This window comes from Electrophorus electricus, chromosome 5 (assembly GCF_013358815.1).
Source record: "Electrophorus electricus isolate fEleEle1 chromosome 5, fEleEle1.pri, whole genome shotgun sequence".
NCBI classification, from domain to species: domain Eukaryota; kingdom Metazoa; phylum Chordata; class Actinopteri; order Gymnotiformes; family Gymnotidae; genus Electrophorus; species Electrophorus electricus.
Window position 1 is genome coordinate 14824904 of NC_049539.1, and position 15240 is coordinate 14840143.

A 15240-nucleotide genomic window follows, 5' to 3' on the forward strand; every position below is an offset into this window, starting at 1 on the left:
TAACGTCTCCCTGAGCGTCCCCTGTCTCCATGGAAACTAGTTTTCCCGTTCTCGTTTGGGTTCTGTTATTTCCAGCTGTTTCTAATTTGTCCAATTAGTCTTCCTATTTAAACCCCTTGCTTTTCTCCCGTCTTTATGTGATGTTTGATTCACTCCCCCCCCCCCCCCCCGTTTGGTTTGTTTAATTTATGTTGTCCGGCCCACCGTTATTCTCATCTGTTTTGTGTTTTCCGTTTGTTATTAAACGCACTCCTCGTCATTCCACCCCTACTGTCATTAGTCATGACTTTATCTCCCATGTCGGACTCTGACTTCCTTTGCGAGGCGATTGTACTGTATTGTATTGTATTGTGTTCGCCCTCAAGCTCAGAAACGTTACAAATGTACCTGCAGTTCTGTTTAGCTGTTTGTTGTATTTATTTCATTTTGTATGTTTTTCTTTTGCTTTGTGTTTGAGACAACCCCTGCATTATAGTGTATGCTTGTATATATATATATATATATATATATATATATATATATATATATATATATAATTATAATGACAAACCTGAATTTACATGAATCACTAGTTTAAAAAAATGACTTGTTTGTTCCGTTTCCAAGCTGTCGATACAACAATGTTTAGAGATATTTTTTCTGCATGTGATTATTGCAAAAGTACAAATTATGTTTATATTTTGCTGCTGGAGATATATAACATGTACACAATGCAGACTGCAGAAAATAAAATTAAAAATAAAATCAAAATGTTTTTTTCTTTTAAAATAAAACACATACCGAACATTCATCTTCAATATTTAAAAGAGTAATGCATAATACAAGTATTGTCAAGTAATTGTACTGTTATTTTAAAAGCGATTTATAGAGTCATATTACTGTCAAGGTTTTTGATCATATAAAGAAGCTAAGTGAGAAGGATGATCACATTGCATCAAAAAACCAGGACTTAAACTCCACAGACATGCTCACGCCATGGTGAGTGGACTGGTATGTCCATCTGTCCCTGTGTCATTCCTCACTGGTCCTTAAGTAACTGTTAAGAGAAGAATGTAATTAGTTAGAGCTGAACTCAGTCAAATGAAGTGGTTTTGATTGTTTAGCAAAATAAACCACATCTTAACATATTTATGTTATACCCAATGTAGTTACCAGAAAATCAGAATTGCTCTTGATCTGCATGTCAAGCACAGTGTTTACTAAGTTCACACACTAGCAGTACTTAACTTATTAATAGATATCATTGTATTATAGATAATGATTAAATTGCTTTGGAAGGAAAAGGTTATTGCCCTACTCACAAATCCAGTTTATCTACAGATCACAAATAACTTTTCAGCACAGCAGAGACTTACAGGTGCACATTTTTGCAGGTTCGTTTATATATGAATATACGAAATTATCTGCAAACAAGGAGAGAAAAAGCTTGATTTTCCATTAACATTGCAGTAACAAAACAGTGCTGTAAAGAAAAATACTTTAATACATGTAATAAGTTTAGAGAGTTTAGCAACTCTGGTTTTGTGAACACGTTTCTTTACCATTAATGGAGAAGTGTATTCATAGTCATGGCATATTCATGAAGGGCAAAGTCATGCAAATACACTCACCATTCGCAACAATATCTTCATATGCTGCAAACTGATTCTCGAGTTCAACTGTGGGGAAAGAGTTGCTTTGCCATTAGCATTATTAATCGTTAATACAGTATGACCACATCTGCATTTTTAATTTTGGTTTCTGTTTTGTGATGTTTGGTCACTAATAAATTGGACCACTACCTCATTCATTATTGGTCAGTTTCTGATCACAGAGCCACCTTATATTATTTGGATGGTGGATCCTTCTGAATACTTGTGGCCCGTTCTCAGTACACCAATTTGGTAGTGGTAAGGTTGCTGCTATTGAGCTGGTCCAAGCATAGCAGGCACAGCAGTGCGGTTGGTCTACCACCCAAATATATTCAGCCAACAACAGTCCTGTGATCAAAACCTGACCACCAACGAAGGGCTAGACACAAATATGGTAAGAGAACAGCTATAGACTAACTACACATCTACAGGTGTTTCTATTGAAGTGGCTGGTAAGTTTATCTTACATTGCTATTTGGCCACTGTGCTTTGATTTCAAATATTTCCAATTGTAAGCTGGTACGAACCAGATAATACATTCATAGCCATAGTGAACAATAAACATGTGCATACTTGAACCTACTTTTGCTTACACCTTTCCTCTTGTGTTTTTTCAAACTGAAGCCCACTGCTAACAGTAGGGCCATTATGATGAGCACAGAGACTGTTGAAGCAGTCACGACCACAGTTACATTGGAGCTGACATCCACGGTCTCCTCTCTGCTGCTCCCTGCTGTTTCTGACAGGTATTGCGTTGTCTGTGACTTGCTTGTGACTAGAAGCATGAGAACAACAGATTTAGTATACAACAGATACTAATTCATTTTAAGTTTCAGGGTCCGCTCACTCAAAATGGAAAAGAAAACTGCTGGAATACAAGAAAGAAACCATGACTAAAACCAATACTCAAAAGCAGAATCAATTATCCTTTATATAACACCTTTCTCAGACTCAAGGACACTTTACAGACAGATATCAGCTTTTGCAAACACTCATACACCAATGAGAAGCAGCAGCAGCAGCATCTTTGCTATTTGCACACAGCCTATCAAAATCCACAGCGCCCTGGGGAACTTTGCAGGAGGTTAAGACCAGGATAGCACACCAACCATCACTGGACATGCATGCACACATTCACACAGGACAATTTAGAATATCCAATCAACCTAACCTCCATGTTTTTGGACTGTGGGAACAAACCCAAGACCCTATAGCACTGAAAGGCAAACATGCCAACCACCAAGCCGCTATTTTGTCAGCTACTTAGTCAGGCACTGATTGCATGCCTGGTTTCATAGTGAGGCATATACATTTTAGACAAGACACTGTTCTGTGGTTTAGAGACAAATTGTAGAATGATCAATTCTGCAAATGTTTTGGAAACTTCAGGCAAAAGCAAGCTGTGCTTTAATTGCATAACTGTGCCGCAGTATAGTTGGTACTATATATTTAAAATTAGTGCACATTAATGCCTCCAACATTCCCACAGTAGCAGTGGTAAGTCAAAGGTATAATAAATATAAGAAATAACACAAAACATTCTGAAGGTCTTCTGGACAGGTTTAATATAAATATGTATCATTTAACTATTTTGCTCAGCCCCATTAAATCATTGTCAAAACACAATCTGGCCCAAGATGTAATCAAAAACATAAAGTCCCAAAATAAGCCTTACCTTTATTGGACACCGAAATAATCTTGGTCAAACTTGTAAAATGTTTTTCTGCAAGAGCAAAAGTCAAAAAGGTCAAATATTGCTGTCCTTAGAAAATAAAATTAAATAATACGCTAATAAAGCAACACTCAACACTCAACAATGCCACGTTATACTAAGACGTCACACATAACTTTTGTTCTAAGTGAGAAATCAAAAGCCACCGAAACTGCACATTATGCTGAACAAGAAGGGTGATAAAGCCTGTGTAACAGAGCTGTGACATCATTTCTGCTAAATAAGTCAAAGCTTTTCAGGGTCTTAAGTTTCTCAGACACAAACCTGTGACATTCAGTTTAAATCTAGAACATGCGGAGGCGTTCCCCGCACACCAATACCACAGAGCGTCTTGGAAGTCCACAGGACTAATGGTCAAGGATCCATTCTTCAATACTCTTGCCCTCTCACAAAGGGGTCTCTGGGCTGAGCTGGAGTTGCACAGTGAGGGGCAGTGGGTTGTAGGAAAGGTTTCCTGTCCTTGAATGGTTCTCCAGGTGACCTGTTTGGCTCCAGGGTGTAAGGACTGGGAAGGGCAAGAAAATGTCACTGCTGAATTCACCACTGCACTGAAAGGGCCAAAGACTTCACACCCTGCAAAGAGGATGGAGAAGACAGAGACAGCAGCTAAGGATTTTACTCAAGTTTTGAACATATTTTAAGAGAGTCAGATGATCACACACCATTAATTCTTTGAAAAGCTGAGGGTCCTGGCTCAGTAGCTTTCTCAGGCAGTTTCTCATTTCCTGTGGCAGACTGCTAACGGTAGCAAACTACTGGCAGACTGATAAAGGTACCTAACTTCTGACATACTTGCTCTAATGGTTGTTTCTTTAATATTTGTTAAACTGAACTGACATATTATGGCTGAAGAACTGAAGAATGCTGAACAATTTTTATACCACACATACACACACACACACACACACACACATATAAAAAAAAATAAAATAAAAAAAAAATAAAATAAAATATATATATATATATATATATATATATATATATATATATAGAGAGAGAGAGAGAGAGAGAGAGAGAGAGAGAGAGAGAGAGAGAGAGAGAGAGAGAGAGAGAGAGAGAGAGAGCACTCATTGAATTGTCCAACACACAGTACTAAGAGAAAGTCCAATGATCTCAGTGCATTTCTGAGGAAGATGATCATAGATGCATCTCAGAAATTCATTTTGGAGCCATTCCTGAACAACTGCAGAGTCCAACATTCAAGTTCAATCAATTGTACATAGGTACACGTAACTGTAAAGTGAAGCGAATTTGGCAAGGTCTGGAAAAAGACCCAAACTGCAACCCTATCGAAAATGTGTAGACTCTGCTTAAAGGTCAGGTCCATGCTAGGAAACCAACAAATGAACTCTGGTCAAATATTCAACCAGAATTCTGCCAGACGCTTGCTGATGGCTACAAAAAGGACATTTAATCAAATATTAGGATTACATTTTTTACCTTAATTTCAGACAACCCCCCCAAAAATGTAATTCTATCTGACTGTTTAGTCATCAGGCCGGCTCAGCCACTGCTTCAGGCTACCGCAACATGGCAAGCTGCCATCAGACAGTGTGCTAACAGATATGAATGCAGCAATATGCACAATACCAGCAACCAGTGTAACTGGAACCAAGAAACTGGTATATGCTGTTGCAGTAGTCATGCTTGAGACAGTGGACAAGATAGAGAAAACAGCAGTGGTGATAGAAACATCTAAAGGAAGCAATATGAGAAGTTGCAAAAATACCAGGGACTGAAAGAAGAGAGAATGTGGAGGGTAAGCATCAAGGTTGTTCCAGTGGTGATAGGGGAACCTGGGGCAGTGACTCCTAAGCTCGAGGAGTAGCTTCAACAGATCTCAAGAATGACATTGTCAATATCAGTCCACAAGAGTGCAACCCTGGGAGCAGCAAAACTAAAACTTCCAAACCTCACTCTCTCTCTCTCTCTCTCTCTCTCTCTCTCTCTCTCTCTCTCTCTCTCTCTCTCTCTCTCTCTCTCTCTCTCTCGCTCTCTCTCTCCCTCTCTCTCTCTCTGATGAAAAATTGTGTAGTGCATGTGCCTTACCTTCAGTCATAGGCTGAAATAACCTCTCATCTGAAGGAACAGAGAAATGGAACAGCACAAAAGAATTTATTCAGTTGGAAAGAAAAAAAGAAATTGAAGTTAATTTCAGAAAGCATTAGATTCTTTGTGGTCGTGCTTAAAAACAAACCTTTGACAATAATTCTAACTTCAGCACAGTACTGCATGGCCTCCACTTTACACCGATACCAAGAAGAATCTGTCACCTCCACAGGCCTAATGATCAGTGATTGTCTTCCTGTTACAGGATCCTGCACTGTTCTCACTCTCTCACACAGATGTCTTGGGTTTGTTCTGTTATCGCCTGCTAACGTGCATGAAGAGGGGCAGCGCTGTATAGACCATGAGTTGTCTCCCTGAACAACCTCCCAGGTGACCTGGGTATGTCCCAGTTGTGGAGTGGATCTGGGGCATGTGAATGTAACTACTGAATTCAGCACTGCTTCAAGTTTTTCCAAAGTTTCACACTCTAAGTACAGGAGAGAGGAGATAGAGGCAGCAGGTGCATTTAAGTGAGGATGAGTCATGCAAACAACAAAGAAAGCACATACAAATATTAATCTTCATTTTTGAAAACAAACAATTATATGAATCTACATTAGTAACCCACAAATTATCTGCAGATCGGTCTCTTGTCATTACTTTGGTAGAGAGACAGTGATATATTTGGAAATAATCTATAACCCAGTGTGAGGCATCTTACCTCTTATCTTCACTAACATTCTTGTGACTTTAAGGCATTCCTGACCCCTGTGGACTTCACATTTATACCAACCACCATCTGAGATGCTCCCATTGTGCAAAATAAATGTCAGTCTGGCTGAGCCACTATCAAAAGACCATCTTTGGTCCTCTGTTATGAGATTGTTGGTGTGATAAACCAGCTTTTTTGTTTCATTGCCCTCTGCAAGTTTGAGAAGAGTAAATTTGAGAGAGGCCAGTTCATGGTCTGCAGTCAGGCAAGGAAATAATATTTCTTGTCCTCTCACGCCATAAATTTCAGTTGAAGCTTCCTCACATGGCTTCTGGGTCACAGCTAACAGGATGTGAGAAGAAGCAGGAAGTCATGTTATAAGGATGGAAACCTTAGAAAACAGAAGTTCGGGCAATTACAAAAAATAACTGAACTTTACATTAGATAAATCATAAAAGTAGGTTCAATCTTCCATCTTTATTTTATGCAGCTTTTCCTCTTCTCTAACATTTTGTATTCCTATTCATGAGTGCACTCTCGCTCATTTATGTAGGAGAAACCTATACTGCTTTTAGTCTTATCGATATGTCCTCTTCTACACTAAAAGGTAGACACAAAAAATTTACATTATTCTTATAAACTATGGACCATAGTACCACAAAAATGTACATTATTCTTATAAACTATGGACCATAGTACCACTGTAATGTGTTGCTGTTTTGTGAAACATATTTCATATATTTATTCAATGTTGCATTGCATTTAGACAAGAAACATAAAACACCAGGGGGTTAAGCTAATTAAGGTTTAAAATGTTACTAAAGCTGGTATGGGCATTCAGAATAGAAAAGAAAATGTTCTGTCAATTGTTTACTAGCTAAAATAAGACTTAAACATTTCTCATTATGGTGTGTTCTGCATTTACGTTTCTCCCTAAAGAGATGAAACGGAGCTGAAAAAGAAGAAGGCAAAGCGGTAATACACAGGTCCAGAAATCTCACTGTGGCAGTAAATGCACAAAAACAAAAGTAGTTTAATTTTAAAATACAAAAACGTTCCATGCAACATTTACCTGTTGGGTGTCCTGCTGTCAAATAGCTAGCAGTGATGTGGGCAAAAGTCTACAAAATAGCGGTGAAATGTTAAAAGAAGCTCACCTGCACATTCTGTTGGGACAACCATTAGGAGAAATACTATCATGTAGCATGTAGACCAAAAGTGTGACATTGTTCCCATCCTGGTCTGTAGATACTATGATGATTTTCCTTCCTCAGAGCCTATCAATCACTGAAATGATACTATTTTGTAATTGTCTGGCTGCTCAGACCTGTTCTTTATATGACTGTTAAGTGGCCACTTCCTGATTATGGGGAAACAGGATATATCACAGATGACCAACCAAGACACCAAATAACTTATCCAAATAAACATACAAACAAATAAATATCAATGCAACTCAGATATAGAGGACTGGAATAGAAAAATCGGCTATTTACTCTTTTTTAAAAACTGATGTTTCATGATCGCTTTCACAAAAATATTCTGACTGCAGTAGATCTGCAAGAGGTGTCCCCAAATGACACACAATAGAGATGATTAGTCCAAGACTGACTGACTAACAAATAAAATCACCATCTATGATGTCTTTGTTACTTGTTACATTTTAGGTGTACTACCCATAGAATATAGCTTAATGTTTAATTTCAAAGCAACATATTAATTATGCAAAGATTATTTTATTATATATTTAGCATTTTTTAGTACAATAAAAGCACAGTAACCTTGGACAGTTTAATCATATAGGCCTAAATATCCGACACAGGATATAGCAAGCAGAGTGTGAGCATCCCACAGCATGGAAAGTAGGTGCTTGTGACCAAGCTGCCTTTGCTGATGAGCTGATAATGAAAACGTGTTGACAGATCAGTAAACACAGCAGACTTCACACGTCACAATGTGTCAATAACCTGGATTGTGTGTGTCATAAGAATAGAGTATCATATGTAAGAATATTTTTAATCTAAAATTTTTCCATAATACTTTGTGGACTCTGTGTAGCTGAGGTTTTTTTTTTTTTTTTTTCAGATATACCCACCCATATGCCGAAGATTATATATATATATATATATATATATATATATATATATATATATATATATATATATATATATATATATATATATATATATATTCTTCAATTCTATGTTCTCAGGGGAACCTCTCCCATATGAGCCTTTTTTCAGGGGACCAGTTAGCAAGAGGTGAGTCCTTAAATCTCTCAATGTTCCTCCCATTTACTCCTTCATATCAGTTGACTTTAGTAAACTATTTAAAGCACACACATCATGGATCACAGAATGTCTGTTATTAGCTCTATACAAGAAATATATGAAGGCCATAGATCTACTAAGACTTATTTGAAACTCATTTGACTTAGATAAATAACTTTATTACATAATTGAAATGATACAAGTGTGTAGCAATACTTCTTGTTTTTCTTCAGGAGTTGTACAGACATTATCTGCTGTATGACTTTTGTGGCTGCCATTGTCAGCTATATGCGTATTGGCTCCCTGGGTAAGAAACATTTCCAACTACACTTTAATGGAAAAATGATTATTCTGGGCTTATAAGAAAGGTCTTTCACCCATGTATGGTTTGTGAGATATTCTTCTGACACAGCTTGGTTGCTTGGAGACCCTCGTCATGTCCTGTTGGCCCGGAATTCCACTGGGATGTTCTGTGGATCTGGAGTCAATTTGTAAGTCCCTCACATACTGGATTAGTGTTTATATCTTCATAGGAATACCAAAACAGCACACCCAGTATGTAAGGAACACTGTCAATATTCACTTAAGAACACTTAGCCGGGTAGTGGTGTGACTCTACAGCACTGAAGCCTGATACACATGCTCAAAAAACTGAATAAAAATAGTTTATATAATTGGCTAATATTCATGTTTTAAGCTGCATTTGTTTCCAGCATCCTCTTGTGTTTCAGTGACAAACCAAATGTCCTCTACTTTGACGTTCTGAAGTGCACCAGAGCAACCACTGAAATGGACGGCACTCTAGAGGGTCTCCAGTGTCCAACCACTCAAGTGAGATTTCCACAAAGATTTCCTATTGAAATTGTATAAAGACTGAACACGTTTGTCTGTAGCCTATTAGAAATCTGCACATGAGACTCATTTATTACAAAACAGTTTATTATGTAGTATGTGAATGCAAGTTTGTAAGTCTGGGGACTTGGGTCTCTTTTTCCTGCATGGTTTAGGAGCCTTTTGCTGTATCATGCAATGAACAATGAAGTGTAGATATAAATATGAAAAGCAACACTGTGTTTAGCTGCTCAAATAAGATCTCCTTCACTCTGTGTGTTTGTGCATTGGCTTGCAGGTCTGTGTTAAAAAATGCCCTTCGGAGTTTTGGAACTTGCCCCCAGAGGCGTATGCCCCAGATGCCCTACCTAAAGACTTCTTTCAGCAGCAGTATTGTGATCCTAGACTTGACCTTGCCCAAACCACATTGGTAAAACCTCACACTGCAAATGAGCAATGTAACCAACTTTATCGCTGGCAAATAAATCCTCACCACCCTCTTGACAGAACAGAATCTGTCGTATCAGAAGTCTTTGCAATATGCAACCCTTTGTTCCAAGTAGATGGAATTAATTCATTGGCTAAGCCAATCACACATATATAGCATTCAGTATGTTAATGAGATTTTCACATGCATTTCTACTACAGAGTGTTCAAGACTTTCTCAATCAAGACCTTTGTCCATATTTCTAGACCCCAAGTAAACCAGGTACAGACAGCAGGATTACCTCCACAGCTACATGTCTGTTCTGTAACATTTTGACTATGCTATGCACCACAACTGTAACATGGGCTCACACCTTGGTCAGACAGGTGATGGCACCAACAGCTTACTGGCTGAGCAATCATGCTCTAACCATGGTGGGCCTGTGTGTGAAACAGTTGAAAAAGTAAACAACCAAAGGTGGGGAGTGAACACCGGCCACTTTGGTGAAAGGGGTATAAATACCAACTAGACTACAGCATCGATAAAACTACCGGCGCGTATATCGCCCCTCTACAATACATGTTTTAACATACCTGCCTCACTGGGTAATTATTAAGCCCTTCATGAATTACCTCCTGCTGCACTGAAACAAGGAAAATACCAAATTACTGTGGATGGTTCTATGACTGGCACTGATTTGCTGCCCTATAGTGTATGAACTTTGCATGGGACTCTTAATTTTAAAGAAAAATTGCAGGGGGTTAGATTAGTGAATGAGGATGTAAGCTGTCTACTCTGTCTTTCTCAGGTATCTACTACTGTTACCGGGAATATGACCACTACAGATGCTCCAAACTCACCCTCGGTGACATTATTATAATTCAGAATTCTCTGTCTACCTTCAAGTGAAAGAGACTTGGCTGTTCTTCTGTAAGGGCTATCAGATTTTCTGTAAGGGCTTTCAGACATGTATTGACAGTATATAAAGTAGAAACAAACATGTTGTAAAGAAAGGAATTTTTCTAAGAATGGATGCATGGCTTTGGTTTATACTGTTGCTGTATGTGAATGATTTTTGTGTGTTTGTGTTTATGTGGCAGTGGTGAGCCTGTGTCTTTTGGAATTCGTAATTTTACTCTTCCTGACACATCGGGGGAGGAGAATATCTGTTGCAGTGGCACTGATCGAAGAGTCCAACAGGTAGAGCTTTTTAGGCCTTGAGACACATAGGCGGTAGTAAATATATCCATTGCCAGCATTTCTTTAAACAAATGTCAACCATCTGCTATGTCCTTCTTGTTTTTGTTGTTGTTGCTGTTGTTTATAAACAGAAAATCACCTTGGATACAAGAAACCCATTAACATTTTTCTTCAAATCAGTGCAGTCTCGGCATTCCTACATTATTACTCATATAAAGCCACGTCGCGGGGGCAGCCTGTATAAAGGCTCTCTTGTGCTCTTAAGGCTACATGAGGCCTTTTGTGCTCTGTGCTGTGTGTAGGGCGGTGAGTTGTGTGACGACCACACTGGCTTACCCCTTGGTGACGTTCCTGCTGGTGGTGATATGCGTGTCCTACTGGGGAATCACTAGCCTGTATCCTCTGTCACTTCCTCTTCTCACCTACCTTCACTTCCTGATAACAAAACAAGGCAGTAGCTGTGTATCTGTCCTCGCCACTGAATTAGTGCTGTAGCTTGGATTGTATTGGTAGTTTGTGTTTGAAAATGTGTTTGTGTCAGTATTTTGTTGTCAATCAGCAGTCATTGATATTGTTATTAAAGTACATGTGTATGCAATTTGTTACAGGATATTGTTTGCTTGAGTGTGTGTGTGTGTGTGTGTGTGTGTGTGTGTGTGTGTGTGTGTGTGTTTGTGTGTGTAGAGTGTGTGTTAGGCTGTGTCCTTGACCATTACTGCCCTCAGGTATTTGGCCACTTCAGGTGCTCCTGTATACCATGTCCCTGCTCTCAACTCCTCCATAGCCAACTGTAGTTCTATCACAGGCTCAGAGATTTGCATTCCCAAGGTCAGTCGCCTACACACACCCACACACGATATATCCAAGCTGTAATATTGTTCCCTTTCAAATATATAGTATAACATTCACATATCGCTATTTGCAGCTTCATACAGACATAATATGGTGAATGTATATGATATTCATATGATATTCATAGTTCACAATGACTTATTTTAGACGCATTCAGATTACTGACATGTTCCAATAGCCTGGTAATGATTCATTTCACATCTCTTTCCTTTTATTTATACTGTTGTTGTTGTCTTCTTCTTGTTTCTTTTCAGGAATTCAGTGCTTCTCTCCATCCTGATTGTCCATCTGTGCGCTGTGTGTTTTTTAAATACGATGACACGGACTTGTTCTCAAGGATCGCACCCTACCTGCAGATCTACAATTTGCTGGCTTTCCTCTGGTGCGTGAACTTCATCATCGCCCTGGGCCAGTGTACACTAGCCGGTACCTTCGCATCCTTCTACTGGGCCTTCAGTAAACCAGCAGACATTCCCCCGTACCCTCTCTTACAAGCCTTCATCCGGACACTAGGGTACATAGCACTCGTGTTTCATCCCTGCTCCGCTCCGATTGCTTTGATATCAGCCACACCCGAAAGTACATTCCCTTGGTTTGGTGACTACTAACCTAGTACAGAGTCCTAACTGCTCCCCACCTCTAAAGTCTACTAAACTGCTTTTTTTCAAGGTGTCATGTCGGCTCTTTAGCATTGGGTGCTGTCATCCTTACCATATTCCAGGTCCCTCGGATGTTTCTGGAATATCTTGACCATAGGTTCAGAGGTAACAATATATATAAAACCTTCATGACCTTAGTCCTGCTTTCTCCTGTCTGTAACTGTAGTGTGAAACAATTGTCTACTCCACAGACTGCCGGAATTTCTGTTGTCAGTTTGTGATGATGTCCCTCAAATGCTGCTTTTGGTTCCTGGATAAATTCCTCAAGTTCTTCCACAGAAACACCTATATCATGGTGTGTCTCATATCCAGCTGCACACAAAAAAATGATCGATGCTGAAATAACTGTTTTTATGTGTCTTCAGTGATCGGTTGTCTAGCGTTAGTATGAGTATTAGATAAAAACTAAATGAAAAACTGTATGGTGTATATTAGTATGATATGTTTTTTTTTCACTTTGTGGTAATAGCATCAAAGTATGTAATTGTGTCCATATGACTAGTGAAATTTACTGAGTGTACAATCTGACTCAACATGCTGTTTGTGGTTGATAATATACAGATTGCTATACATGGAAACAATTTCCATGTGTCTGGCAAGAATGCTTATATGCTCTTGAGGAGAAATATTAACCGGTAAGTCCTCAGACAGAGGAGATGTTTCGTACATATTATTGAACGTATGGGGTTGTGTGTGAATATGAATGATTTAATGTTGCTGTTGTGGAACAAATTACTTCCATTTCCTTGTTTTGAAGGCAAAAATATTAAATGGAGGAATTTATCAGTACATACTCATGTGAAAATAATTTGTATACATATTTTTAATATGAGTACCAATTGTTCTAGCTCAAGTTTAGCACGCTGTCCTTGACCATGTCCCTCTGTCCACAGGGTGGTGGTGTTGGACTGTGTTACAGACACACTGCTGTTTTCCGGCAAGGTGCTGGTGGTCGGATTAGTGGGTGAGAAATACAGTGTGAAGTCATGTGTATGTTACCCATACTACACTTCATCACATTTAAAAGGTACAACACACTTTAAAAGGTAACTCTGGGGGTTTTCTACATTCCCTGTAAGGGGAATGTAGTAAATTGAAGGAAAATGTAGTAAATTGAAGGAAAAAAACAAAAAATGTCGCTCTGGAAATTCCAGAAAGTTGACGAGTGATGTCACTGGTTGTCATCAGACAGTGTGCTAACAGATATGAAGCTGCAATATGCACATTACCAGTAACCAGTGTAACTGGAACCAAGAAACTGGTATATGCTGTTGCAGTAGTCATGCTTGAGACAGTGGACAAGATAGAGAAAACAGTAGTGGTGATAGAAACATCTAAAGGAAGCAATATGAGAAATTGCAAAAATACCAGGGACTGAAAGAAGAGAGAATGTGGAGGGTTAGCATCAAGGTTGTCCCAGTGGTGATAGGGGAACCTGGGGGCAGTGACTCCTAAGCTCGAGGAGTAGCTTCAACAGATCTCAAGAATGACATTGTCAATCTCAGTCCACAAGAGTGCAAACCTGGGAGCAGCAAAGCTAAAACTTCCAGACCTCTGGTAGAAGGCCCGATTGCCGAGCATGAAAGGGCCACAGATGTGAGACAGATACACACATGCATACACACAAACACACACTCTCTCTTTGTCTTTCTCTACAAATATACTAGAGCTGAGGAAGTAAAATTTGTGTAGTGCATGTGCCTTATCTTCAGTCAAAGACTAAAATAACCTCTCATCTGTTGGAATGAAAGAAGAAATTTAAGTTAATTTCAGAAAGCATTACGTTCTTTGTTGTCATGCTTAAAAACAAACCTTTGACAATAATTATATATATATATATACATATATATATATATATATATGTGTGTGTGTGTGTGTGTGTGTGTGTGTGTGTGTGCGTGTGTGTGATTTGTTTTCCCACTGTACTTTACTGTATTATTTTTACTGTGCTAAGTGTATCAGAAATCAATTTCATTAATTTTTCACAGAAGCAGTATATATAGTAGCTATCTTAATCCACTGTTGTTTCATTAGCAACATTGTAAAATCATATAAATTTAGCCATCGATATCTTTTATTTTTGTATTCTTCTTCATCAAAGGAATCAAACCCTCAGGCTCTAAAGCTCCGTTACCTTCGCCGCTATTTTCCAAAACTGCTGCAACTTCAGCAGCTGTAAACTTGTTTTACAACATTTTTGGAAATGTATCCGACGTGAAGGGAACGCCGTAATGATTTCATGATTGTTTATTGTTTAGTTTCACACAGATTGACACACAAATTCATCAATAACACACGTAGAAATGGATCAGCTCTGAGTGACAGAGGAACAGACGAATCACACGGCGATCGTCCTGTGATTCGACGATGAATGACGGTAAAATGTACTAAAAGTGTTACTCGATTGGGGGCGGGAGAGTCTTCTTTTAAGCGCAGACTGACTGCAGACTTTTATTTATCTCAAATAAACAATCAATCAGGGTCCATGTCCTTCCTGATAAAAATTGGAGTTGGGAGCATTCATTTATTCTGGCATACATTACAGACTTTAAAGTTTTTTTCAGAATTGTCAAAAAATTATTTGTCAGTCGCATAGACGTAGTTTTGGGAGGGGACGGGGTGCGTGTCATTTAGCCTCAGGTTATATCTTGGTGACAAGCCTAAGGTTACATTATTATGTAAAGATGATTTTATTATTTGTTTAGCTTTTTTTAGTACGTTAAAAGCACAGTAACCTTGGACAGTTTAAGCGTATAGGCCTAAATATCCGACGCATGACATAGCAAGCAGAGTGTGAGCATCGCACAGCATGGAAGGCAGGTGCTCGCGACCAAGATGCCTTTGTTGATGAGCTGAGAATGAGAACGTGCTGTGACT

General features: G+C 38.8%; 2 protein-coding genes across 2 annotated transcripts; one reads left to right on the plus strand and one right to left on the minus strand.

The window, feature by feature from the left end:
- Positions 1-693: 693 nt before the first annotated feature.
- LOC113571905 lies at positions 694-5793 on the minus strand. The gene is made up of 8 exons (XM_035526594.1): positions 5561-5793; positions 5413-5442; positions 3628-3936; positions 3307-3354; positions 2215-2406; positions 1611-1658; positions 1356-1403; positions 694-1036 (listed from the first exon to the last, which is right to left on the minus strand). The coding sequence occupies exons 1-8, from the start codon at positions 5595-5597 to the stop codon at positions 1029-1031; spliced, it is 720 nt and encodes a 239-aa protein (XP_035382487.1). The 5' UTR covers positions 5598-5793; the 3' UTR covers positions 694-1028.
- Positions 5794-8326: 2533 nt separating this feature from the next.
- LOC113569313 (choline transporter-like protein 4) lies at positions 8327-14734 on the plus strand. The gene is given in 16 exon segments (XM_035526467.1): positions 8327-8385; positions 8628-8701; positions 8807-8885; positions 9126-9225; positions 9524-9683; positions 10461-10523; positions 10526-10582; positions 10753-10852; positions 11155-11247; positions 11578-11680; positions 11959-12218; positions 12374-12468; positions 12555-12658; positions 12925-12998; positions 13257-13327; positions 14622-14734. Coding segments are annotated over 16 exon segments (1605 nt in total).
- Positions 14735-15240: the final 506 nt, after the last annotated feature.

What these genes read in the sequence shown, in the direction of transcription:
- LOC113571905 (XM_035526594.1), bottom strand. Translation starts at nt 5,597, where the DNA reads ATGCAGTACTGTGCTGAAGTTAGAATTATTGTCAAAG. An exon ending in ATTTCAGCCTATGACTGAAG is followed by an intron (nt 3,937 to 5,412) that starts GTAAGGCACATG and finishes TCCTCTTTGCAG; the next exon opens with GGTGTGAAGTCTTTGGCCCT. An exon ending in GAGGAAAGGTGTAAGCAAAA is followed by an intron (nt 1,659 to 2,214) that starts GTAGGTTCAAGT and finishes CTTTCCCCACAG; the next exon opens with TTGAACTCGAGAATCAGTTT.